Source organism: Narcine bancroftii, chromosome 5 (assembly GCF_036971445.1).
Source record: "Narcine bancroftii isolate sNarBan1 chromosome 5, sNarBan1.hap1, whole genome shotgun sequence".
NCBI classification, from domain to species: Eukaryota; Metazoa; Chordata; class Chondrichthyes; order Torpediniformes; family Narcinidae; genus Narcine; species Narcine bancroftii.
In genome coordinates, this window is record NC_091473.1 from 15,307,556 (window position 1) to 15,334,887 (window position 27,332).

General features: G+C 41.3%; 1 protein-coding gene across 3 annotated transcripts in view; it reads right to left on the reverse strand.

The window, feature by feature from the left end:
• Nucleotides 1-27,332, reverse strand: part of LOC138763159 (E3 ubiquitin-protein ligase RNF123) — a 377,998-nt gene that overhangs the window by 215,565 nt on the left and 135,101 nt on the right. For all 3 annotated transcript variants that reach the window (XM_069936874.1, XM_069936873.1, XM_069936875.1), the window contains exons 26-27: nt 15,225-15,332; nt 12,404-12,581 (exon numbers count right to left, since the gene is read on the reverse strand). In XM_069936874.1, the coding sequence (XP_069792975.1) occupies nt 12,404-12,581; nt 15,225-15,332 (286 nt within the window). The remainder of the gene's footprint in view (nt 1-12,403; nt 12,582-15,224; nt 15,333-27,332) is intronic.

A 27,332-nucleotide genomic window follows, 5' to 3' on the forward strand; every position in this document is an offset into this window, starting at 1 on the left:
ACTCCAATAAATAAAGACCCAGTTTACTCAATCTTTCTTTGTATTCTAGATACTGCAATCCAGACAACATTTTAGTAAATCTTCTCTGCACTCTCACCAGCTTAATGATATCCTTCCTATAATTTTGGGACACAAAACTGCACACAGAATTCCAAATTTGGCCTCACCAATGCCTTGAACATTCTCAACATCAATTCCCAGCTTCTATATTCTATGCTATGATTGATAAAGGCCAGCATACCAAATGCCTTCTTTACCACCCTATCTACATAAGAATACACTTTCAAAGAACGATGAATTGTTATTCCAAGATCTCTCTGTTTCTCTGCATTCCTCAGTGCCCTCCCCTTCACTGCATATGTCCTGTTTTGATTATTCTTCCCAAAATGAAGCACTTCACAATTATCGATATTAAACACCATCTGCCATCTTTCAGCCCACTCTTCTAAGCAGTCCAAATCCCTTCTGTAGTCCCTGAAAACCATCTTCACTATCCACAACTTCCCCTATTTTTGTATCATCCACATATTTATTAACCTAATTTACCACTCCATCATCCAAATCATTAATGTAAATGATAAACAACAAGGGACCCAACACCAAGCCCTGAGGCACACTGCTCGTCACCAGCCTCCAACCTGACAAACAGTTATCCACCATGACTCTCTGGGATCCACCTTCTAGCCACCGTTGAACCCATCTGACTATCTCAACATTAATACCTAGTGCCTGAACCTTCCTTACCAACCTTCCATGTGAAAACTTATTGAAGGTCTGACTGAAATCCTGATAGACTACCTCTACTGCTCTACCCTCATCAACCTTCCTAGTCACCTCCTTAAAGAAATTCAACAAGATTTGTCAAACATGACCTTCCCCCCACAAACCCATGTTGAATGTCCCTGATCAGTCCCTGCTCCTCTACATAATTACACATATTATCTCTAAGAATACCTTTCCATTAGTATACCAGCCACCGATGTCAAACTTATTGGCCTATAATTGCTGGGCCTATAATTGCTGGGCCTACACCTGGAGCCATTTTTAAACAGAGGAATCACATTTGCGACACGCCAATCCTGCAGCACCATGCCCCCCTCCAGTGACTGTTGAAAAATCACTGTCAGAGCCTCCGGTATTTCCTCCCCGACTTCCCTCAAGGTCCTGGGGAAAATCCCAACCACACCCGGAGACTTATCCACCTTTATATGCCTCAAAATTTCTAATAGCCCCTCCTTCCTAATCCCTATATTTTCCATAATTACCCCCTTTTGCCTCTCTTATCCTACCCGATTTCATATCCTTTTCCCTACTGAATACCGAAGAGAAGAACTCATTCAATATCTCCCCCATCTCATTCAACTCCACACACATTTATCTGCTCTGATTCTCTAATAGACTATTTTATCCTTCACTTTCCTTTTGCTTATTTACATATTTGTAAATATCCTTCAGATTTACTTTCACCCTGTTTTTACCTTCTTTTCACTATTCTAATTCTTTTCTTAAGTTTCTTTTTACAATCCATGTATTTTCCAAGCATCTCGTCCATACCTTGCTTCTTGCATTTAATGTAGGTCTCCCTTTTATATTGAACCAACTTTCTAATCTCCCTTGAAAACCACTGCTCTCTTGAACATTTGGGCCTGCCTCATATCCTAACAGGAACATAAAGATTCTGCAGCCTCAAAATCTCACCTTTAAATGCCCTCCAATTCTCCTCTACCTCCTTCCCCATAAAACAAATCAACCCAAACCACTCCTTGCAAATCCCTTCTCATTTCATCAAATCTGGCTCTCCCCCACTCAAAAACCTTCATCGTCGGCCCAGACTTATCCCTTTCCATAATTATATTGAAACTAATGGTACCATGATTATTGGATCTGAATTGTTCCCCAACACACACCTCTGTCATCTAGCCTATTTCATTCCCCAACAGTAGATCCAACACTGTCTCTTCTCTAGTGGGTACCTCAATATATTCCTGCAAAAAACTATCCTGCACACATTTTACAAATTCTTATCTCTTATAAAATTACAAAACTCAACATTTCTCAACAATGAAGAATTGAATCTCCATCAATATGTAGTATTTATTTTTTTAGAACCTATGCATGATATTATCAATAGAGAATGATCTGACAATATTCTTCTCTTATATTCAGCAGATGTTATATGACCCTGCAGTTGAGCCAATAATAAAAAGAAATCTATTCTAGAATAAGAATCATATTGAAAAGAATAAAATTAATAATCCTTTTCCTTAGGATTTAATCTTCTCAAAATATCAACAAAGTTCATTTCTTTCATTAATGATAAAATTTGTTTTGCCATTTTAGTTCTAGTCACCATTTTCGGAGATTTATCTAATAATGGATCCAAACAACAATTAAAATCTCCACCAACCATTAGATTTTTGTATAACTGCGCCAAATTAAGAAAAGAATCTTGAATAAACTTATCATCAACATTTGGAGCATAAATATTCATGAGTCCAAAATTCTGAATAAATTTGACAATTTACAACAAAAAATCTATCAGCTGAATCATTTAATAACTGTTTCTAATTAAAATGGCCACTTCTTTTTAATTAAAATTAAAATCTCTTGCTTTTGAATTGAAAGAAGAAGCTATAACCTGACCAACTCAATCTCTTTTTAACTTTTGATGTTCCTTCTCAGTCAAATGAGTCTCTTGTAAAAATGCAATATCTACTTTAATTTTCTTTATTTAAGCCAAAACCCTTTTTCTTTTAATCGGATAATTGAGCCAATTGACATTAAATGTCACAAAATTTAAATTAGCCATTAATATATTTATTACCACAAACGTCTAATTCCCACCCACAATGGTGGAACTCTGATCCACAGTTACTCTTCAAAACAAAATACATCTCTCCAATAAAAAAAGAAACTCCAAAGAAAAAAACACCGTTAAACAGTATTACCCCCCCCCCCCTCTATTTTACGGGAAGCGACCAATGCCACCAAGTGGCCAACAACTTTGAAAGGAGAAATAGACAAATCCACCTCCCCTGAACAGAATAATCAAATAAAAAAGAAAACAACAACAATCTTCAATATATCAAATATGATCAGCTGCCTCCAAGACTCTATTAACTTGATCATCATCAATATCAATTTCAGTCAGTTCATGGCATTCCACCTTCTGTAAACCATTTTTATCCTTCTCTTGAATCGACTTCATTCGTTGAGAGAATTGATCTTGACTCTCTTTTTGTCTATTATCAGGCAATGAATTAGCAAATAGCAGAACATCATCGTTATCAGTAAAGAATTGCAATTGAAATTCTCCATAAAAATTCTTAAGTGTAGCTGGGTATTTGAAAGTGAAATTTATATCCCTTTTTCCAGAGCACAGCTTTAGCAGGATTAAACTCCTTATGATGTTGAATAATAGTTTGACTCAGATCAGCATAAAAGAAAACTATTATTCCAAATCAACAAAAGGGTCTGATGTTTTCTCACATTTTGCACTGCAACTCTCAAAATCATCTCTTTATCTTGATAACACAAACACCTTATTAAAATAGAGCTTGGTGGATGACCAGGAAAATGTTTCTTCCTGATAGCTCTATGAGCTCTATCTAACTACAAACCATTCGCTAAGTATTCCTTTCCCAAAACTCCAGGAATCTATTTCTGAAAAAACTGTACTGGATCTGAGCCTTCAAAATCTTCAGGCAAGCCTACAATCTTCACATTATTTCTACAGCTTTGATTTTCCAAAACATCAATTTTTTCCCCATAAATCTTTTCTTTAAATTTCCCACACAGTAAAAAAAAGTCTTCAATCTTACCAACTGTTTCTTTACATTGCTCAACATCATCGTGACAATCTTTAAAATCTTCCTCAATTCTCTGAAATTTAATCTGCATTTTATCCACTGTCTTCACACTTTGAAAGATCAGTCTTAATAGTAAGCATTTCTTCTGTCATAGTAGTAAATTTTATTTCAAACTGATTTGTAATAGATGTAAAACCTTGACTCATTTGAGTTGACCAAGTTTGAATTTGTTTAAATAAAGCACCAAATTGACCAAATTCACATGAGGAACTACAGAAGTCTCAACAGATGGTCCCGCTTTAACTTCAGCATAATGAGGGGCTACCCTGATACAATAATGTTTACTCCTCTTCTGTTACCGGTTGAGTATCTTCCTCTTCGATCCTGACTATTCTTCTTCCTCATCCTCTGTTGATGTAGGTGGCTGTTCGACCCATTTTTGCAGTTTAGTTCTTCTCCCCCAACAGTCCAGCAGTACTGGGCTGTGGAGGCTCGGCGCTACCCCCCCCCCCCCCACTGCAGGTAGAATCACAGCCAGTTCCCCACGCATGCACGGTTGTCCACACATGCATGATTGATCCTGCTCAGGAGGCTGGAGCTCCCATTTCCAAACTCCAGTGCCATCTTCCTCGATTCCCCGGACAGGTGGTGCTGGTGATACCTGGATCTTAACCGGGGCTTATCGCAATGATCTTTTTTTTAAAAAACAATTTATTTAGAAGATCATTAAGAAAAAACAGTATACAATCCAATAGGCACAATTTTGTATAAGTATATATATAAAAAAGAAAACACAAAAAAAAACACAAAAAACCCCATCCTCGCCCCCATCAGCCAGCTTTCTTAAGGAGAGCCAAAAATATAAACAAAAAAACTAAAAGTATTTAATAAATTAAAGTACATCCAAATGCATATATTCCAAATAAGATAGCCACTTATTAACAAAAAAAGAATAATTATCATGCAGGTTATATGTAATTTTTTCCATAATAATACAAGCTTTCAATTTATTATGCCAACGTATTATACTAATCGCTATATTATCTTTCCATGTACTAGCTACACATTTTCGTGCCACGGACAACTCTAATTGTACAAATGCAATTTGAAACTTATCCAACCCCAATCCCCTTAAAGGAACCATGTAGCCCATTAGAAAAATAGATAGGTCTAATGGTAACTTAATATTGTATAATTTTTCCAAAACTAACCTAATTTCTTCCGAAAATTATTGTACTTTAACACAGGACCAAATAGCATGTAAAAAAGTTCCAGTACATAAACCACATCTAAAACAAGAATCCAAATTACTAAAACCATAAATTTTCCAATTTCTCTGGAGTTAAATATAACTGATGCAAAAAATTATAATTAACCATTCCATATCGTACATTTGTCAATTTAGTTACACTATCATACCACATATCCACCCAATTATCTTCCAGAAAAATAAAGGTTAAATAATTTTCTCATTTAAGCTTAGACTTCTCCCATTCCAGTTTATCCTTACTATCTTGTAACACTTGATACATAACCGAAATATGATCCTTTTTTGGTATAGAGGAAATCAAAGATTCAAATTTCGTCAATACAGGTAGAATCATCCCTTTACCATAGATATCTTTTACCAAAGTTGCTAATAAACAAAGAATTTTCAGATATATCAAATCGTTCCCTCAGTTGATTAAAAGAAAGAAGTTGTCCTTCCTCAAAACAATCCTGCAATATCTTTAGACCCTTAGAATCCCAACTCTTTAAATGATTATTATATAATTGGGTTAAAATTGATAATTTACCTTTTGATCCTAGAATCTTATTTCTTCTAGTCCATATCTTTAACAAATGTTTTAATACCGGCATATTATATTCCCACAACAAATTCATATTCCATTGAAATATAAATTGATGCATCTCAACTTCAGAAATACAAGCCATCTCCACTTTCGCCCAACTTGGAGTCTGGTCCAAGTCCATCAATCTACTAATAAATTTCAACTGTGCTGCTTCATAATAATTTTGAAAATGAGGTAACTGAAGTCCACCTAATGCATATTTCCATGTAATTTTATACATGCTACCGCCGGTAATTTACCTTTCCATAAGAATTCCCTCACAACTTTATTTAAATCCTGAAAAAAACCTTTGAAAGGGAACATGGTATCGACTGAAATAAATATTGAATTTGAGGAAAAATGCTCATCTTAATAAAATTTACTCGACCAATTAAAGTTAACGGAAGGCCTTTCCATCTAATTAAATCTACTTTAATCTTTTTTAATAAAGAAACATAAGTTAACTTATATAATGATTGATAATCAGCATATACAGTTATTCCTAAATATTTAATTTTATCAGACCATTTCAATTTTATAATATTTTTATTCTCTGAATAATCACCCTCTCCAACTGGCAAAATTTCACTCTTATCCCAATTAACTTTATAACCAGATAATCTTCCAAATTGTAATAAACACTCCTGCAAATGTAACAATGACTGTTTTGGTCATCTGCCAATAGATTAATCTTATATTCCTCATCCATAACTCTCATCCCTCTTATCATTCTGTCTTATTGTCTGAGCTAACGGTTCAATAGCCAATACAAACAAGGGTGGTGACAATGGACACCCATGCCAGGTCGAACATGTGAATTTAAATGGTAAGGAAACTTGATCATTTGTCACCACCCTAGCAATTGGGTTTGTATATAAAGCTTTAACCCAACCAATAAAAAAAGGGCCAAATTTAAACTTTTCTAACACCTTAAATAAAAAATTCCATTCAACCCTAGATGCGTCTTTTTCTGCATCTAGTGCAACCACTAGATATGCTTTTGATATTCATTGACCAAAGTTATCAATCGAAGAATATTATCTGATTCCTATTCTTAATAAAACCTGTTTGATCAATATGTATCAAGTTAGGTAAGTACTTGGCAAGCCAATTTGCTAACCCTTTTGCTATAATTTTATAATCTACATTCAATAAAGAAATAGGTCTATACAAAGACACTTTCAATGGATCTCTATCTTTTTTCAGAATTACAGTAATTAATGCACTCAAACAAGATTCCAGTAGCCTGTTGTTCAGTTATTTGTTATAATACATCCCCAAACACAGAAGATAAGTCTTCATTAAAAATTTTATAAAATTCCACAGAGAATCCATCATCCCCCGGTGACTTTCCATTTGGCATCTCCTGTATAGCCTCCTTAATCTCAAAATCTGTAAACAGAGATTCCAATTCCATAACATCTTCCTCGCCTAATACCGGTAACATTAATTTAGATAAATAAGATTCAATAGAACCATTATCCTGTTTCCCCATCGTGATGATCTTGAAGGATGAGGAATTGACTCCCCAGGCTCTATTTCCAAGGTAGGCCCTAAATTCTCTGTACTTGTTGCTTGTTTAGATGTCGTTTCTTCATAGTCTGAACTCTAGTTTTTCTCATAATTAGTATTGGCAGTAATTCAAAAAGATACTGATGTTGTTGATTTATTAAAAAAATATTTTTTTTAAAAATCGGATTTTAATTAGTTCCATCAGGAGAGGTGCCTTCTCACGACTCCCACTTACGCCTTTTTGCCATGCCCCCTAAGGGCGGCACAGTTAGCACAACACAATCACAGCACTAGTAACTCAGGTTTGAATCCCTCGCTGTCTGTCAGGAGTTTTTACGTTCTCCCAATCTCTGTATGGGTTGCCTGAGTGCCCCAGTTTCCTCCCAAGTTCGAAAGCTTTACAGGTTAATTAGGTGTACTTGGGCGCCATGAGTTAATTGACGAGAAGAGCTTGTTACCATATTGTATCTCTAAATTAAACAAAATTAAATTAAATTTTAAAAGCCTGTTCAGCTTTTAATGTTATTGGAATATCTTTGATTGTTCCAACAAATTAGAGACATGGACAGATTTTTAAGCTATATATTGTGGTGGTTGGGCTTGGGGACAGAGTTTTCTGGCTAATACCTTAATCCCAAAAGTTCCCTCCCTCTCTGACTTGCCCCTTATCCCTTGCCAGGCAACCACAACTCCCCTTTTCATTTGGATTGCGATCTTACTTGCAGCATCAACTGATTTTGCAGTGACGGTTCTTCCCTTCCCCCCAGGCTTCCCCAGAAAACACTTTTTTTTAAAACACATATAACAAAGCTCTCTCTCTCTTTTTCCACCCTTACCTCCTTCCTTCCCTTCTATTTTCCCTCTTTAGTTCTTTACATATAACATTGTTTTTACATCTTTATATATACTTTATTGCTGTTCTTCATAGTTAATACACCTCTTCATTTCTTCTTCTGTCCTGCAAATGCTTTGCGAATTCTAGCGTTTCCTCTGGATCCGAGAACAGTCTGTTTTTCTCCCCGAGTATAAAGATTTTAAACACAGCTGGATGTCTTAACATTAATTTGTAACCTTTTTCCCATAAAATTGCTTTCACTGTATTAAACTCCTTCCTCCTCTTTAAGAGTTCAAAACCTATGTCTGGGTAAAAAAATATTTTTTGACCCTTGTATTCCAATGGTTTATTATCTTCTCTAACTTTATTCCTTGACTGTTCCAGTATCTTTTCTCTTGTTGTATATCTCAAAAAATTTTACTAAGATGGATCTTGGTTTTTGATGTGCCTGTGGTTTCAGAGCTAGTGCTCTGTGAGCCCTTTCTATTTCCATTTCTTCCTGTATTTCTGTTGTTCCTAGGACCTTTGGGATCCATCCTTTTATAAATTCCTTCATGTCTGTGCTTTCTTCACCCTCCTTCAAGCCCACTATTTTCATGTTGTTTCGTCTACTATAATTTTACAACGTAACAATTTTCTGAGATAACAAATCTTGGGTCTCTTTCATTTTTTTTGTCACTTTCTTCCAATTTTTCTCTTATGCCATTTACTTCCATTCTACAGCTGTTTCCCGCTCTTCCACATTCTCTACTCTTTTCCCTATTTCTGTCATTACCAGTTCTAACGTTTGCATTTTATCTTCTGTTCTTTTCATTTTCCTTTTAATTGCATTAAATTCTAATGATAACCATTCTTTTAATGACCTCATTTGTTCTTCAAAAAAAACTTTATCTGTATTCTGTCCATCAGTTTTTCCTTCTGTTTCTCTTTGTCCATCAGTTTTACCTTCTATTTCATTGTGAAGAGCTTGGGTCTTCTTCTGTGTCTGTACCTGTGTTTGTGTCTTCTTCTTCTGTGTCTGTGTCTCTTCTGTTTTTCCTGTGGATCTGCTTGCATCTCTTTGTCGGGCCTCTTCTTGCTGGGCCTCTTGTTGCTGGTCCTCCCCTCTTGGGGTACTCTTCTGTTGTGCCTCCTGCCATTGCTCTTCTTGCTGGTCGCCTCTCCGTCTCTCTCTCCCACTTCGCTCACTTCTCTGCTGCCTTTCTTGTCCTCCAGCTGAGTGCCCTGGTGTCGAGCGTCCCTCAGCTGTTCGCGCTGCGGCTGCCCGCTCCTCTGCTGAGCCCCCCTCCCACCGGTGCCCTCTTTTTCCCTTATTTCCGTTGGTTGCGCAGTTGCGTACTTTTATTTGGCTCCGAAAGCCATTTTTGAAGTCCACCGGCAGGTGAGTCGCGACTCCGCAGGGCAGACACTGACCTCGGGGGGTCGGGCACTCTTCGCCACCACAGTGTCCTGTTCCTTTGTGCAGGTAAGGCCTTCTTCTTTCTTCTTTGGCGATTTTTCTACTTCTTTTATTCCAGTTGTTTTTATTTTCTCCTTTTTGGATGCCATCCTCTTTCTCTTCTCTGTAACTTTATCTTCTATTTCTTATAATTTATTTTTGTTATGCTTTGTCTTTTTCTAACTTTTTTCCTGTTTTCCTGGAGAGGGCTAGTTTTTCCGACCGGCCACTACTCAACCACGTGACTCCTCAACCACGTGACTCCTCCAGTCTGATACAGGTTAACCTTGCTCTCATTTGTCCACAAGATCAGTACGCTCTTTCTTCTTAATAATGCTCCAAACAGATGATTTTGGTAATTCTAAGGTTTGGGCAATATCTCTCACTGTTTTATTCTTGTTTGTCAACCTCATAATGGCTTCTTTGACTTTCATTGGCACAACTCTGGTCCTCATGTTGAAAAATGGCAACACAGACTCCAAAGGTGATCCAAAGCTTAGAAGCAAGTCTAGCTCTCTTATTCCTGCACCAATGAAGCAATTAAACATACCTGAGTACTCACAAACATCTGTGAAGCCAAATGTCCCAAACATAATGGTGCCCTGAAATGGGGGAACTATATATAAAAAATGTTGTAATTTCTACCAAAATGTACACAATCTTTAATAACATCAGGAATGTGGACTTTAATCACATGTAAATTGCATGATTACAAATTTAAAACTGTGGTGCACAGGGACAAATAAAGGAAAAAAAAATTTGTCCCAAACATTGGTAATGGGGTTGATGTGTACGCATCAGGTGCTAACAACTCACTGAAGCAACATTTCTCTCTTATGTATTTCGGTCGCTGAAATCACACTAAAGGCACCAGTGCTTTATACTGAGTTCCAGCAGCCAAGGAGGTGGAGCATTTATAGAGTGAAGAGGTCCAGAACCATATCTCAGTTTAACAGACTCTGAAGTTATTCTCATCAAGGAGGGGTTGTGAGGGAGAGATAATCAAGTGATGTGAAAAAGCACTCACAGATGCACTCAGCCTACTATGAAGAGGTAAAACACAAGATTCTGTTGACACTGTGGTTAAGTGAAAAAACACACAAGTGTTGGAGAAATTCAGCAGGTCAAGCAGTGCCCTTATGCAGCAAAGGTGAAGATATATTACTGATGTTTCGGGTTGGAGCCCTTCATCAAGGTGTGAGAGATGTCCAAACAAAAGGGGGAAAGGGGAAGGGGGATGGTGGGGAGAGGTGAAAGGACCACAGGAAAGGGGGGAGAGGAGTCTAGGCTAGGTGGAGAGAGAAAGGAAGTAGGAACTGGAATAACTAATTAAGGGGGGCGGGAAGGGGGATAAAACAAGCTGATTAGTTTGTTATGAATTATTGTTCATGTTCATGCCCTGGGGTTGGAGAGTGCCCAGACGAAAAATAAGGTGTTGTTCCTCCAATCTACGGGTGGTCAGGGTGAGGTCGTGTGAAAGCCCATGGACAGACATGTGAGCTTGAGTGTGTGACTCAGAATTGAAATGGTTGGCCACAGGGAAGTCGCGTTTGTTGCAGATGGAGAGGAGGTGCTGGGCAAAGCGATCTCCTAATCTGCAACCTGTCTCTCTGATGTAGAGAAGGCCACAGAGGGTGCACTGGATGCAGTAAATGAGTTCTTTGGAGGTACAGGTGAAGTATTGCTTCACCTGAAAGGTCTGTTTGGAATCTCAGACCGTAGTGAGGGAGGAGGTGTGGGTGCAGGTATTACACCTCCTATAACACAGTGGAAGGTGCTGGGGGCGGGGGGAATGGGAGGGGAGGGAACAGTGCACAAAGGAGTCACAGAGGGAGTGGGAGAGGGGAGGATAAAAAAAAATGTGTCTGGTGGTGGGGTCCTGTAGTAAGTGCTGGAAATTCCGGCGGATAATGTGTTGGATGCAGAGGATGGTGGGATGGTAGGTGAGGACGAGGGGGATTCTGTGTTTATTATTTCTAGGGGCGGGGGGAGCTAGGGCAGATGAGCGGGGAATGGAGGAGATGCAGGTGAGGGCCGAGTTAATAGTGGTGGAGGGGAAGCCACATTTGTGGAAGGCAGCAGACATTTCAGAGGCTCCGGACTGGAAGACCTCATCTTAGGAGCAGATGCAGTGGAGACGGATAGGTTAGAAAGACTTGGACTATATGCGATGGAATTTAGAAGGATGAGGAAAGACATGATTGCGGTATTTAGGATTATCAAAGGGCTTGACAGGGTGAAATCAGAGCACATGTTCCCAATGATGGGTGAGACTAGGACTAGAGGGCATAGTTTAAGAATACAGGGAAGGCCATTTAAGACAAAAATGAGGAGAATATTTTTTACCAAGAGAGTTGTGGGTCTGTGGAATACATTGCCACAGAGGGTAGTGGGGGCAGATTCGTTGGATAGATTTAAGAGAGAGTTGGATAAGGCTCTTGTGGGCAGGGGAGTTGAGGGTTAAGGGGATAAGGCTGGGATTGGTTATTGAAAGGGAAAGATCAGCCATGATCCAATAAATGGCAGTTCTGGCTCAAAGGGCCATTTGGCCTACTCCAGCAATTATTGTCTATAAATTGAGAAAAGGGAATGGAGTCCTTGGGGACAAGGTGTGAGGACATGTAGTCCAGGTTGCATTCCTAGGCTCATTTAATATTATAAAATCACCTCACAGTCAAGTTATTGAGCAAAATTTAATGACTATCCTTAGATGCAGATGTTCAAAGGTTGGATCAGTGAGGTAGATTTTAAATAATATTTTATGGAAATGAGATAGATATTCATGGGGAACGATTGCTTAGACTGTGGAAGACGAGGTCATTTTTAAAGCACTTATAACTTATTGGATGCCTGCAAAAGATTCTACAGTGAGAGGAAGCTCTGGGGAAACTTGCAGACAAATCCTTCAAGAGCAGAAAATCTTTCCAACTCCATAAGCTAAGCTTGTGGTGTTATCTACTCATTAACCTGCACTCACCGGGCAGCTCATCCATGCTGTTGACTGGACTGAAGTAATTCTTCAGGGCACTGTAGCTGTTCATGGCAACATTCATGTAGAACTCCGGCATGAAAGCAAACAATGTCTTCGTCCGATCACTGTGTTCAATCACTCTTATGCAGACCTGCAGCAGCCAGTAGATGTCCAGCATCTTCTCCTGCAACAAGTCATTTTATTCAATCACAGGAACAGAAATTAGAATGCCAAATTCAAACCAAGAACTGAATTATCATTAAAAAAAAACAAGACAATAAAATTTTGCCAGGAAAGCAAATAGTATATAAAAAATTGCTCCATTAATGGTTAATAGGTACAGACAGCATGAGCATAGCGTAGTGATCAGCAGGATACCATTAAAGCACTAGTGTCCCGGATACGAATCCAATGCTGTCTGTAAGGAGTTTGTCTGTTCTTCCTGTGTTGGCGTGAGTTTCCCCAGGCGCTCCGGTTTCCTCTCACCCTTCAAAAAACGTTCAGGGTTTGTAGGTTAATTGGTGCATTTGGGGGGCACTGCTCATGGGACAGAAGGGCCTGTTACGGTGCAGTATGTCCAAATTTAAAATTAAAATCATAAACCAATCACAAAATAGGAGAAATATAACTGCTTTTATATTTACAAAGTTGATAAATCAAGTGTATATGACATCAGAAGTTGAAATTAGAAGTGATATGTTATTTTTAAATTAAAAGGAGATGCATCAAATTATTAAAATAAGTCGTATTCATGATTTTTTTTAATGGAATCTAGAAACGGGATAGCAGGATCCTTATTGCATATATTTACATTTTTATCAGAAGTGTCTCCGACTGTCAGATAACTAATGTAATGTCTGCTTAAAAAGATAAATGTCCACAAAACTACAGATTGAGTTAGGAGAATTCACATTTTATATTCATAAAGTAAAATCGCAATAAACATTCAGTAAGGTTTACCAAAGGAAAGTACTGCTTGACTAAGCTCACTGAGCTCTTTGAAGAATTAATGAAGGTAATGGAGCATTGCAGGGGACCATAGTCAAGGCTGGTCCAAAATGGGCATTTAAAACACTCTTAGATAGTTGGCCTGGAAGTCAGCCTGAAGAAAACTGAGGTCCTCCATCAGCCAGCTCCCCACCATGACTACCAGCCCCCTCACATCTCCATCGGGCACACAAAACTCAAAACGGTCAACCAGTTTACCTATCTCGGCTGCACCATTTCATCAGATGCAAGGATCGACAATGAGATAGACAACAGATTCGCCAAGGCAAATAGCGCCTTTGGAAGACGACACAAAAGAGTCTGGAAAAACCTCACAAAGATAAGCGTATACAGAGCCGTTGTCATACCCACACTCCTATTCGGCTCCGAATCATGGGTCCTCTACCGGCATCACCTACGGCTCCTAGAACGCTTCCACCAGCGTTGTCTCCGCTCCATCCTCAACATCCATTGGAGCGCTTTCATCCCTAACGTCGAAGTACTCCAGATGGCAGAGGTCGACAGCATCGAGTCCACGCTGCTGAAGATCCAGCTGCGCTGGGTGGGTCACGTCTCCAGAATGGAGGACCATCGCCTTCCCATGATCGTGTTATATGGCGAGCTCTCCACTGGCCACCGTGACAGAGGTGCACCAAAGAAAAGGTACAAGGACTGCCTAAAGAAATCTCTTGGTGCCTGCCACATTGACCACCGCCAGTGGGCTGATATCGCCTCAAACCGTGCATCTTGGCGCCTCACAGTTTGGCGGGCAGCAACCTCCTTTGAAGAAGACCGCAGAGTCCACCTCACTGACAAAAGGCAAAGGAGGAAAAACCCAACACCCAACCCCAACCAACCAATATTCCCCTGCAGCCGCTGCAACCGTGTCTGCCTGTCCCGCATCGGTCTTGTCAGCCACAAACGAGCCTGCAGCTGACGTGGACTTTTACCCCCTCCATAAATCTTCGTCCGCGAAGCCAAGCCAAAGAAAGAAAGAGATAGGCAGATGGATGTAAAAAAGGTAGGAACAGGTTGGATTAATTATGGAGGAGGTTTATAGGACAAGATTGTTGGGCCGAAGGGCATATACTGTGTGGTATTGTTCTATATTCTATGAAACCTGCTAAAAACTATCCAAAATCTACCTTTGGGCATCATTTGTCTTTAATGAAACCAGTAACTTGGAATTATTGGATGCAGAGGACAAGTAACCTTATCTGAAATGCATGGGACCAGAAGTATTTCGGATTTTGGATTTTTTCAGATTTTAGTACATAGTTTTAAAAAATGCACTCATTCACTCAAACTTAAAGATACATGCATTCACATTACAATACAAATATTTACAGATGCACAAATTAACTGAGATAGACATATACTTAAAAATCTACACTCATTAATGCATTAGTTACATCCACTACATCCCATTCTCCGATCAGGATTTCTGAACTCTATTATCTTTTGAACCACAGACGAAAGAAGTTTTGGATTTTTGATCATTTCAGATTGGATAAAGGGTACTCAACCTGTTTTGTGTCGTTGAGAAGGGGCTGAGTGCTCCAATGTAATTCCCCATTCCCATTCAGTGCCATTCCACCATGCAATAAGTCTTTCATTCATACTTCTCCCAGAGGAATTTTTTTTTAAAATTGGAGATGTTCCAATTCTGGTGGAAGGAGAAAGGCTCCAGGCCTCTTGGTGGAAGGAGAAAAGCTCCAGGCCTCCTGGTGGAAGGAGAAAGGCTCCAGGCCTCCTGATGGAAGGAGAAAGGATCCAGACATCCTGGTGGAAGGAGAACAGTTCTTTGCATCAACCTTCATAACCCTCACCCTGATGTTACCTTGGAGTAGATGGTGGCATTTATCCAAGCAAGCCGACGGCTCAGATGATTCAGCTTCTCTGAGAAAACCTTCTGACTCTTGGTCAATTCATCTAGAATATCCTTCCTCTGAAAAAGAATAAAAGGCACAAATTAATACTGGAATTTCTGAAGTGAATTGGTCTAAAAGCAAGAAAACCATGTGGAGACAACAGGGGCTGGAGTGGAATTTGATGACTAAAGCTGGTATGTTGGGTAGAATGACTTTCTTCTGAGGTGAGGGCAGTTTCTCTCTGTTAAATCTGTGAAGTACCAACAGATCTAACCCATCCACCCAAATCCTCTAACGTATTCTCCCCCTCTTTTCAAACCACCACCCACCAGCCCGTTACCTAGTTCCTTTCCCTTTACCCACCAACCTACCACTCATGCACCCTTCCCACCGTTTCCTCCCTTCAGGCCACCATCACTCCTCGTTTTGTTCCACCTATCTCATTCCTTCAGCAGCAACCTTCACCCTTGTGTTTTTACTTGCCTTTGTTCCTCCCTCCACCTTTGTCTGCTTCCACCCATTGTCTCTCATCTGGATCCCTCCTGCTCCCCCACCTAGATCCATCTGTCTATCATCCTTTCCCCATCCTCAATCCACCCATCATCCACTGACCCTCCACCATCTGTCCGTCATCCTTCACCCTCTTTGGTCCACCAATCACTTACTGATTCCTCCCCCCCACATAGCCCTCTGTCAAACATTCACCCTCCCCCTCAGCTTTTACCAATTAACCCCTCCCCCCTCTGTTTACCTGTCTGTCTCCCCTTTACTTTCTTATTCCTGATGCAGAGTCTCCACACGAAAAGTCAACTATCCATTTACCTCCATGGACGCTGCCTGACCTGCTGAGTTTATTCAGCAATTTGTTTTTCTGAAGCCAGTCTTATCTCCATTTTGAGAGAAGGTCCCGAATCCTACAGAATGGCTTGCAATCAGCACTCAGTGATTGCTTGCCCACTGAGCCCATTCATACTGTGGATACAAGGAGCTTTCTCCAACCTGACTGGTGAGGCTGTACACAAGAACATTAGGGAATGAACACACCATAAGGACCCCTGTGCCTGCTCTATATCCCAAAAGCTCATTGTGCTCCACTTAGTTCACCTGTATTTACCCTCGTATCTCTCGATTGCCTTAAAATATACAAAAATATTGATCTCTGCCTTCCATATACTTAGCTGCAGTCTCTTGGATAGAGAATCCAAATACAGTAAAACCCCTGGTATCCACCACCTATGGGGAGTGGTAGATGCCTCATATTTTCCGGTTGCTTGAATTCTGGGTAACAGGGGTTTTACTGTGTACATCATCCACTGGCTGAAGAAATGTGTCCTCACCTCCCTCCTGAATATCCAGTCCCTTATTTTCATTCTCTACACACTGCAGTCAGAGGTGCAACCACACCCTGTCACACGCCTGGTATTACCAAAGGTCTCACAGTCATCTTTCATCCTCTTAACTCAGGAGCATAATCTCTCACTCATTCAACAAACCATACCCCAGGAGCCAGTCAGCTGAACTTTCATGACTCTGTGGCGAGATAATCCTTCCTTGTGGTGGTTCGCAGGCCTGTACTCAACGTCCCTGGAGAAATCTCATCTGGCCCAATAAAACAGGAGCATGATGGACTCAAATCCTCTTGCTATAAAAGTCCCAAGTTTCCCTTTCTATGGGCGGAGCCTTGCACCATGCTCATTCTTTCTCCTCTGTATCCTCATGCAAAATTCTCACCCCATCGTAAACAGCAAGAAACCTGTTTCCACAGAGAAATTATAAATTAAACACATTGCTCAATAGGAAAGTCTGCAGACACTGTGATTGCAGTGCAATAAACAAGGTGGAGGAGAAACTCACCAGGTCACACAGAATCTATGGGAATCAAAAGGATGCAAGGTATGAGGAAAAAGCAGGCAGGCACCTGAATAAAAAGATGGGGGGGAGGAGAGAAGGGAAGAAGGGGCAGGGGAGGAGTGAGGCTAACAGGCAATAGGTCACAGGTGGATATGGGAGGGAGAGCAGGAGAATAAAGCTGAGAAGTGATGAGGAGGGGATAATCTGTGAATGCAGAGGTGGGGAAGGGGGAAAGAGAAAAGCCCAACAGAAACTGGAGAAGTCAATGCCATCTCCATCAGGTTGGGGAGTGTCCAGAAAGAAAATCATTTGCTGTTTCTTGGGCTGGGAGTGCAAGAAACCATGGACAAACACGTCAGTGTGGCATTGATGTTGTTACCCACTGGGAGGTTCCCATTATTGCAGCAAACAGAGCAAAGGTGCTGAACAAAATGATTTCCCAGTGTGTGTCCAGTCTCCTCAATGTAGAGAAGGCCACAAAAGGAGCAATGGATGTAGTAGGTAACTCATGCAGATTCACAGGTCAAGTGTTACCTCTGGGCATTACAATTATGCATACTATTTTTTAAAAATTGTAATAAGTTTTAAAAAACATAATTGAAAACACTTGAAACACAAAACATGGAGAAGCAAAAGTGCAGCTGGGAGAGCCACTGTCTCACAGCTCCAGTTTAATCCTGACCTCCAGTGCTATCTGCATGGAGTTTTCTCGTTCTCCTTTGGGCTTGGCTCATTTTCAAAGGATTACTCTGGGCATTCCTTGCTGTTTGTGATGGGATGAGGTATTTGTATGAGAATCTGCTTTGTGTGAGTTCGCACCGGATAGAATCCTCTTCATCTCAGCTGTGGTTATGCAGGATGCCTGTTCCTCAGGTTGGGGGGGGGGGGGGTGAAATACAGGGCTTAGAAGATGTTTAGCCTGTCAGGAAGGGAGGCATTAGTATTAGTGACCCATAGGTTGACTTGTGGCCCATCATGCTTTTAATATCTTTCCGAATGCACCTCGTGTAGCCAGTATTGCATAGTTGTCTGTTGTTTTTCTCTGCATACCCCTGCTTCACCTTCCTGATTGCCCAGGAGAATTTGGGCCTTACTCAAACAAATGCCCCCTGCATAACCCTCCATTTTTGTCAGTTCAATGTACCTATTTATTTGCTTCTTAAAAGATCCTATTGTACTTGCTTCTACCACCATTACCGACAGTTAGTCATCATTCTCTGTGTGAAAAACGTACATCTTGCATATGCCCCCTGTACTTGGTCCCAAGCACCTTAAAACGCTGCTCCCTCACATTAGCCATTTCAGTCTTGGGGAAACCTCTGGCCATCCACACATTCTTTTTCAATATTTTTCCTGAAATTTAAGATCCACATCAAAGAACGTAGAATACATAAGAATACATATTAAAAATCAAAAAATAGTACATTACACTTAGTCCATCCAAGGCACCCCGCGTTCTCAATTAAACAAATTTTATTATTGCAATATTTCATTATAAAAAGATCTAAACACTCTACCAAAAATGAAGCTGTTTGGTAAGGAGAAGAATAATTCCTTATCAAAGTGATAAATTGCTTGATTAATCAATTAGTGGTTAGTTAGTTAATTAGGTCATCAATTACCTAATTAGTGACCTGATTATTCCAGACAAAAGAGTCTGGAAAAACAACCAACTGAAAAACCTCACAAAGATAAGCGTATACAGAGCTGTTGTCATACCCACACTCCTGTTCGGCTCCGAATCATGGGTCCTCTACCGGCATCACCTACGGCTCCTAGAACGCTTCCACCAGCGTTGTCTCCGCTCCATCCTCAACATCCATTGGAGCGCTTACACCCCTAACGTCGAAGTACTCGAGATGGCAGAGGTCGACAGCATCGAGTCCACGCTGCTGAAGATCCAGCTGCGCTGGATGGGTCACGTCTCCAGAATGGAGGACCATCGCCTTCCCAAGATCGTGTTATATGGCAAGCTCTCCACTGGCCACCGTGACAGAGGTGCACCAAAGAAAAGGTACAAGGACTGCCTAAAGAAATCTCTTGGTGCCTGCCACATTGACCACCGCCAGTGGGCTGATAACGCCTCAAACCGTGCATCTTGGCGCCTCACAGTTTGGCGGGCAGCAACCTCCTTTGAAGAAGACTGCAGAGCCCACCTCACTGACAAAAGGCAAAGGAGGAAAAACCCAACACCCAACCCCAACCAACCAATTTTCCCTTGCAACCGCTGCAATCGTGTCTGCCTGTCCCGCATCGGACTTGTCAGCCACAAACGAGCCTGCAGCTGACGTGGACTTTTTACCCCCTCCATAAATCTTCGTCCGCGAAGCCAAGCTAAAGAAAGATTCATATTGTTACGAACCGCATGTAATGAACAGCTATAGACAATGAACCAGTGTTTAATTTTAAAACACAAATTTTATTTCTAACTCTTAAGCTATCCTTAACACTGAATCTATCTCCAACTATGCATGCATGCATGCTTGAAAGAGACACTATTGGAAGCAAATACTTTTTATTACTTTCAATAATATACTTGCATTATTTAGCCATTAATCAATGATTAATTACTATTATTCAATTAATTCAGTTATCATACAGTTAATTCAGTTATTCACTTTTACCTTTGAACAATTATAATCAAAGCAAGAACAAAAGATAAGGGTAGCAAGGCATGATGTATCACGTGGTAAGGATACAGGATAGGGAGGATGGATAAAAGTTAATGGAGGCAGAATATCATGGAAAATGTGGTTTGAAACATGATTAAATAAAGGAATGAGAAATAATAATGGCAAACCAAAGACTGGCATGCTGTTAAGATAAGGGACGTAATTGATTGAACAAGCAAAGCTAGAATTTAACATAAAAAGAGGATGCATGCTGTGTTCAGTGGGTTTTGATCAGTGACTTGTTCTCTGACTGCCCCAGTCTTTACTTGCAAATAAAGGTTTAACTTTTCTCAAGAATTCTCCAAGTTGCCTAACTCATTTTTTGGACATCTAAAAACCCCCAACAACACATACCCAAACCATTACAGTCCAGGCCAAAATCACTTCAAAGTTCACTCTTTCAAATTCAATGTTGAAGCATACTACTTTGAAATTTGATGCCCAGAATTAATGTTGAACTGATGAGAAGACTGGAGTTGTGGTTGCGAAATTCTCATGAATTGTCCTTGCATTGCCTTTGAAGAAATGTCCATCTACACGATCTGTGGTCTTAACACTCCTGGTCCTTTTGCAGGCAAGACTCAATCTGGGTGGCCTCCACTAAGCAAGACCCTGTGACCTTCTCTGTTAGTCACACTCAAAATGGAGCATTTTGTTTCCCAAAAGACCCTCCTGGCACAAGTCACTCCACCGAAAAAGCTCAGTCGTTCACAGAGCATGCTTTGCCCTGAATTCCACAAAAATGGCTGGACACAAGAGCTGCTACATAGGAACATAGGAAGTAGGGACAGGAGTAGGCCAAAAATGGCCCATCGAGCCTGCTCCGCCATTCAATACGATCATGGCTGATCTTCAAAAAGCTCTTTTCTCTTCAGTAGTTGGAATGTGATTTTTCAGGGGAAAACCAATGTCTTTGCAAATGTATCAAATCTGGAACAGATTGTGACAAACCTTCCCTCAATTCTTCCAATGTATTAAATTGTCACTGGGCTGTGATTTGTGATGGCGCTTGTGTGAAATGTTAAATGTTAACTGTGACCTCCTGTCTGTAACCCATTTCACATTTGCATCCCACTAAATTGGCCATTCAGTGTCCTTGGATAGAAATGAGGGTTTGGCTTTTCACACTTGACCACTCCTAACTGGAACACAACGCCTTCACACTTGCAAGGAGCCACCCCTGGGGAAAGGACAGTTCTATTAGTGATGTCGTGATGCAACAAATGATGGTGGACCTGCCCTAAATCCTGATGAATGTATTATGATCTTATATTTGAATAAAATGAATCATGCCTAATTATAACATAATTAAGCTTTATGCCCGGTATAGTATGAGCCCTTCAGCCCCTGTCGTTGTTGTGCCGATCTTTATAAATCTTTATGAGGGACCATGGGAAGGTGCTAGCAATAAATAGCAATAGCGGACAAATTTTAAACAGGATAGTATTGGAACCAAGGAGTTAAGTAATCATGGAAAATTATTGATTATGTATTCATTAATCCATTACTATGCAGCAATTTACTATGTACTTCAACTATACTGTTTATGGGAAATATTAATGTAATTAAGTAACAGCCACAGTATGTAGAAAAGTTGGCTGATTATAGTATGTGTAGAATTTGCTGACTCCAAATACAAAGAGAGAAAATATTTTCATCCCCAAGGTTACACTAAACTGCTAACTCTAAAGCACAAGCCCAGAAAGAAAACATCAAAGTCATACATGGGAGTAACAGGATAGCAGATAGGAGAAGTTAGACAGGATGAGGTTGGAGGATCCATAGGAACAGTGATTTATTCTGAAACAGGCCAGTGACAAGTAGTGCAAGGATAAGTGTAGTGATAAGAGTACCATGACTGAGAATGTCAGAGTAAAACAAAATGAATAAACCACTTTAGTAGGAATGATGAGTCATAAGGATACACGGGAGGTGTTGATGAGAACAGAGGATTATGGCCAAGACGAGAACAAATAAATAATTAGAAATATCTGGGGTATGGATTGACTTCTGATCAAAACAACAGGATGTTCTGGCCTGGGGGATTAAGATAGGAGGTCTTTTCTTTCTTCTTTGGCTTGGCTTCGCAGACGAAGATTTATGGAGGGGTAAATGTCCACGTCAGCTGCAGGCTCGTTTGTGGCTGACAAGTCTGATGCGGGACAGGCAGACACAGTTGCAGCGGTTGCAGAGGAAAATTGGTTGGTTGGGGTTGGGTGTTGGGTTTTTCCTCCTTTGTCTTTTGTCAGTGAGGTGGGCTCTGCGGTCTTCTTCAAAGGAGGTTGCTGCCCGCCGAACTGTGAGGCGCCAAGATGTACAGTTTGAGGCAATATCAGCCCACTGGTGGTGGTCAATGTAGCAGGCACCAAGAGATTTCTTTAGGCAGTCCTTGTACCTTTTCTTTGGTGCACCTCTGTCACGGTGGCCAGTGGAGAGCTCGCCATATAACACGACCTTGGGAAGGCGATGGACCTCCATTCTGGAGACGTGACCCACCCAACGCAGCTGGATCTTCAGCAGCGTGGACTCAATGCTGTCGACCTCTGCCATCTCGAGTACTTCGACGTTAGGGGTGTAAGCGCTCCAATGAATGTTGAGGATGGAGTGGAGACAATGCTGGTGGAAGCGTTCTAGGAGCCGTAGGTGATGCCGGTAGAGGACCCATGATTCGGAGCCGAACAGGAGTGTGGGTATGACAACGGCTCTGTATACACTTATCTTTGTGAGGTTTTTCAGTTGGTTGTTTTTCCAGACTCTTTTGTGTAGTCTTCCAAAGGCGCTATTTGCCTTGGCGAGTCTGTTGTCTATCTCGTTGTCGATCCTTGCATCTGATGAAATGGTGCAGCCGAGATAGGTAAACTGGTTGACCGTTTTGAGTTTTGTGTGGCCGATGGAGATGTGGGGGGGCTGGTAGTCATGGTGGGGAGCTGGCTGATGGAGGACCTCAGTTTTCTTCAGGCTGACTTCCAGGCCAAACATTTTGGTAGTTTCCGCAAAACAGGACGTCAAGCGCTGAAAAGCTGGCTCTGAATGGGCAACTAAAGCGGCATCGTCTGCAAAGAGTAGTTCACGGACAAGTTTCTCTTGAGTCTTGATGTGAGCTTGCAGGCGCCTCAGATTGAAGAGACTGCCATCTGCGTCTTCATTGTTGAGGTCTTTCATGGCTTGGTTCAGCATCATGCTGAAGAAGATTGAAAAGAGGGTTGGTGCAAGAACACAGCCTTGCTTCAAGCCATTGTTAATGGAGAAGGGTTCAGAGAGCTCATTGCTGTATCTGACCCGACCTTGTTGGTTTTCGTGCAGTTGGATAACCATGTTGAGGAAGTTGGGGGGGCATCCGAGGCGCTCTAGTATTTGCCAAAGCCCTTTCCTGCTCACGGTGTCAAAGGCTTTGGTGAGGTCAACAAAGGTGATGTAGAGTCTTTTGTTTTGTTCTCTGCACTTTTCTTGGAGCTGTCTGAGGGCAAAGACCATGTCAGTAGTTCCTCTGTTTGCGCAAAAGCCGCACTGTGATTCTGGGAGAACATTCTTGGCGTCACTAGGTATTAGTCTATTAAGGAGAATCCTAGTGAAGATTTTGCCTGCAATGGAGAGCAGCGTGATTCACCTGTAGTTTGAGCAGTCTGATTTCTCGCCTTTGTTTTTGTACAGGGTGATGATGATGGCATCATGAAGGTCCTGAGGCAGCTTTCCTTGGTCCCAGCAGAGCTTGAAAAACTCATGCAGTTTGGCATGCAGAGTTTTGCCGCCAGCCTTCCAGACCTCTGGGGGGATTCCATCCATACCTGCTGCTTTGCCACTTTTCAGTTGTTCAATTGCCTCATATGTCTCTTCCCGTGTGAGGACCTCATCCAGCTCTAGCCTTAGGGGCTGTTGAGGGAGCTGGAGCAGGGCGGATTCTTGGACTGAGCGGTTGGCACTGAAAAGAGATTGGAAGTGTTCTGACCATCGGTTGAGGATGGAGATCTTGTCACTGAGGAGGACTTTGCCGTCTGAGCTGCGCAGAGGGCTTTGGACTTGGGGTGAGGGGCCGTACACAGCCTTAAGAACCTCGTAAAAACCCCTGAAGTCGCCAATGTCCGCGCTGAGCTGGGTTCGTTTGGCGAGGCTAGTCCACCACTCATTTGGGATCTCCCAGAGTTTTCGCTGAAGATGGCTGCATGCGCGACAGAAGGCTTGTTTCTTCTCTGGCCAGGACGGCTTTGTAAGGTGAGCCTGGTGGACAGCTCGCTTCTTTGCCAGCAGCTCCTGCATTTCCTGGTTGTTTTCGCCAAACCAGTCCTTGTTTTTCCTGGAGGAGAAGCCCAGTACCTCTTCAGTGGATTGCAGTATGGTAGTCTTCAGCTGATCCCAGAGGGTTTCAGGGGACAAGTCCGTGAGGCGGATTGCATCCTCGAGCTTTGCTTTGAGGTTTGCCTGGAAGTTTCCTCTCACTTCGTCTGACTGCAGGTTTCCAACATTGAACCTCTTTCTGGGGGCTTTACTGTTCCTGGACTTTGGCTTGAAGTGAAGGTTGAGCTTGCAGCGAACCAGCCGATAGTCAGTGTGGCATTCCGCGCTGGTCATGACCCTGGTGTGGAGCACATCTCATTTGTCTCTTTCTCGCACCATAGATAATTGCAGAGCAGGAAATTGCTTCATTTTAAACAACATGGGAAAGTTGGTAGCTCTATCACGTACAATTTATAAATACTGTGGGAAAAAATGATGGCGGACCTGCCCTCCCAGAGAAAGGGCTGTATGCCTGGCTGCATGCATGAAAAATTCATAGAGGGATTTCTCTGCCACACAGCATTCTGGGAGGTCATGTCCACCATTGCTTTCCCCCTCCCCCCCCCACGATCTTTATAAAGTGTGTGCTATAGTGCTATCAATTTTCCCACGCTGTTTAAAAATTGTCTGCTATTGCTATTTATTTCTTCTCTCTCTCTCTCTCTCTCTCTCTCTCTCCCCCCCCACCCAACTGTGACTTACCCATGGCAAAGTTTATACCTTCATTTTGATCTTTTCTTCCTTCACATTCCTGCACTCACGCAAAAATTTGGGACATTTCAATTCCACAATGCAATTACCCGTTTCACACTTGCCTGATTGCAACACCAGTGTCTGTAGACGCTAGGGATTGTACTAGGGGTTGAGGCCATCAATCTCTGGTGTGAAATGACATCATCTGATGCCAGCATTGAGCTGATTTTGCTTTCGCACTAGGCACTTTAAAGGCTGATTGGCGGTTAATTCCTGGGATCATTTGCAAGTGTGAAAGGGGCTTATAGCATCCCTTACAGTAATAACCCCATTTTACTAAAACAGGAGCTCATAATAATATCAAATCAGAGATTCTGAAAATAATTCATAAAAGGTCCCCACAGTGTTTGAAAATTGAGCTTCTAATCTTCTCTAAATTTAAACATGACATGACATTATGTAGCCATTGAGCATGAGTAGGCAGAGCAATGTCCTTCCATCTGAGCAACACTGCTCACCTAGCCATCAGAGAAGTAAAAGCTAATACATGCAAATCAGATGCCATTCGAGTTATGCCACTCTCTCCAACAATACCAAACAAGACAGTTAAAGGATTAGGCTTAAAAGTAACTTTACGAAGAACATAAAAAGTTTGAAATACTTCATCCAGTATTTATCATCCACACATTCAATAACTCCCATCATCTTGAACACCTCTATCAGGTGACTCCAAGGAGAAAAGACCAAGTTCACCAATCCAGGCAGCATCCTTGTAAATCTCCTCTGCCCCTCTCTAAAGAATCCACATTCTTCCTGTATTGAGGTGATCAGAACTGAAAACAATATTCCAAGTCAGGTCTAACTAAGGTCTTGTACAGATGCAACATTATCTCACAGCTCTTGACTCGATCCCACAGTTAATGAAGCCAACGTGCCATGTGCCTGCTTAACAACACTATTAACCTGTGCAGCAGCTTCCTATGGACATGGACCCCGATATCTCCCAGGTCATCCACAATGCTCAAAGTCCTCCCATTAACACTGCCTTCAAATTTGATCTGTAAAAATGAACCACTTCACACTTTTCTGGGTTAAACTCCATCTGACACTTCTTCGTCAAGCTCCATCTTATCAATGTCCCTTTGTAACCTATGGCAACCCCCTGGACTATCCACAATACAACCACATTCATGAAATCCACAAACTTACTAGCCCAGCCTTCCACTTCCTCATCCAGGTCATTGTTAAAAATCACAAAAAGGAGGGTCCCAGAACAGATACCTGAAGAATTCCACTGGTCACCCAACCCCATGCAGAATATGAGCCATCTACAACACCTTCTGCCTTCTCTGGGCAAACCAATTCTGCATCCACAAAGCAAGGCCTCCTTGGATTCTATGCTTCTATAATTTCTGAATGAGCCCTGCAAGGGGTACCTTACAAAATACCTTACTGAAATCTATATGCACTTTATCTACCTTCTACCTTCAATGTTCTTTGTTTTACTTCCTCAAATAACTTAAGCTTGTGAGACATGACTTTCCCCTGATGAAGCCATGCTGATGAGCCCGAATCAGATTATACCTCTCAAAATGCTTGCAAATCCTGTCTCTCAGGATCTTCTCCAACAAATGGTCTACCACTGAAGTAAGACCCACTGATCTATAATTTTCTGGGTTATCTCTATTCCCTTTCTTGAACAGGGAAACAACATTTGCTGGAGAATCCTCCAGTACTCCTCCTGTCCCCAGTAACGATATGAAGATTATCGCTACTGACTCAGGAATCTCCTTCCTCCCTCCCTTCCCATTGTATTTGCCATCCACACATGGGTAAATCTCTTATAGTCCCTGCAACTTATCTACCTTCATGCTTTTCAAAAGCTTCAACACATCCTCTTTCTTAATGTCAATATGCTCAGGCATTTCAGTCCGGTTTAAGTCATCCTCACAATTCCCAAGGTCCTTTTCTCTGGTGAATACTGAAGCAAAGCATTCATTGAGTACTCGGCTACTGGGGGTGTGGTCAGACTAAGGATCAAGACAAATGTATTTTAGTTGAGTTCTCCATAAGGAGTGCTAAATAGAGGGTTAAAACTTAAAAATCAAAATTTTCTTCAACAAAAATGGATAAAGCTAGCACAAAGAAGCTATGGCCGCCAAGAACAAAGACTGAAGAAGTTCCTATTCAACTTGGAACTTGGGGTGAAAGTTCAAAAGGAAGTGGTGCAAAAATGGCGAACGATCCAGCAGAACCAGGGGATTCAGGTCAAGAGTTGAGCATCATCCTGGTAAAAATGGAAAATTTGTGTAACAGATTCGTAAGTGTTGAAATGGAAAAAATTAACAAAATAAAAGAGATCGTTGAAGATTTGATGGAGAGAGTGGGTTGAGCAGAATTTGAATTGATGAAAACGCATGAAAACTTGAAGCTTTGGAGAAAATAAAAAGCAAAAGAATGGAAGTCAGATAAAAAATAATTGACAAAATTGATTATATGGAGAACTTCAGTTGTCGGAACAATGTCCGAATTATCGGACTAAAGGAAGGAATTGAGGGAAGAGATCTAATGAACTTTTTTCAAACATGG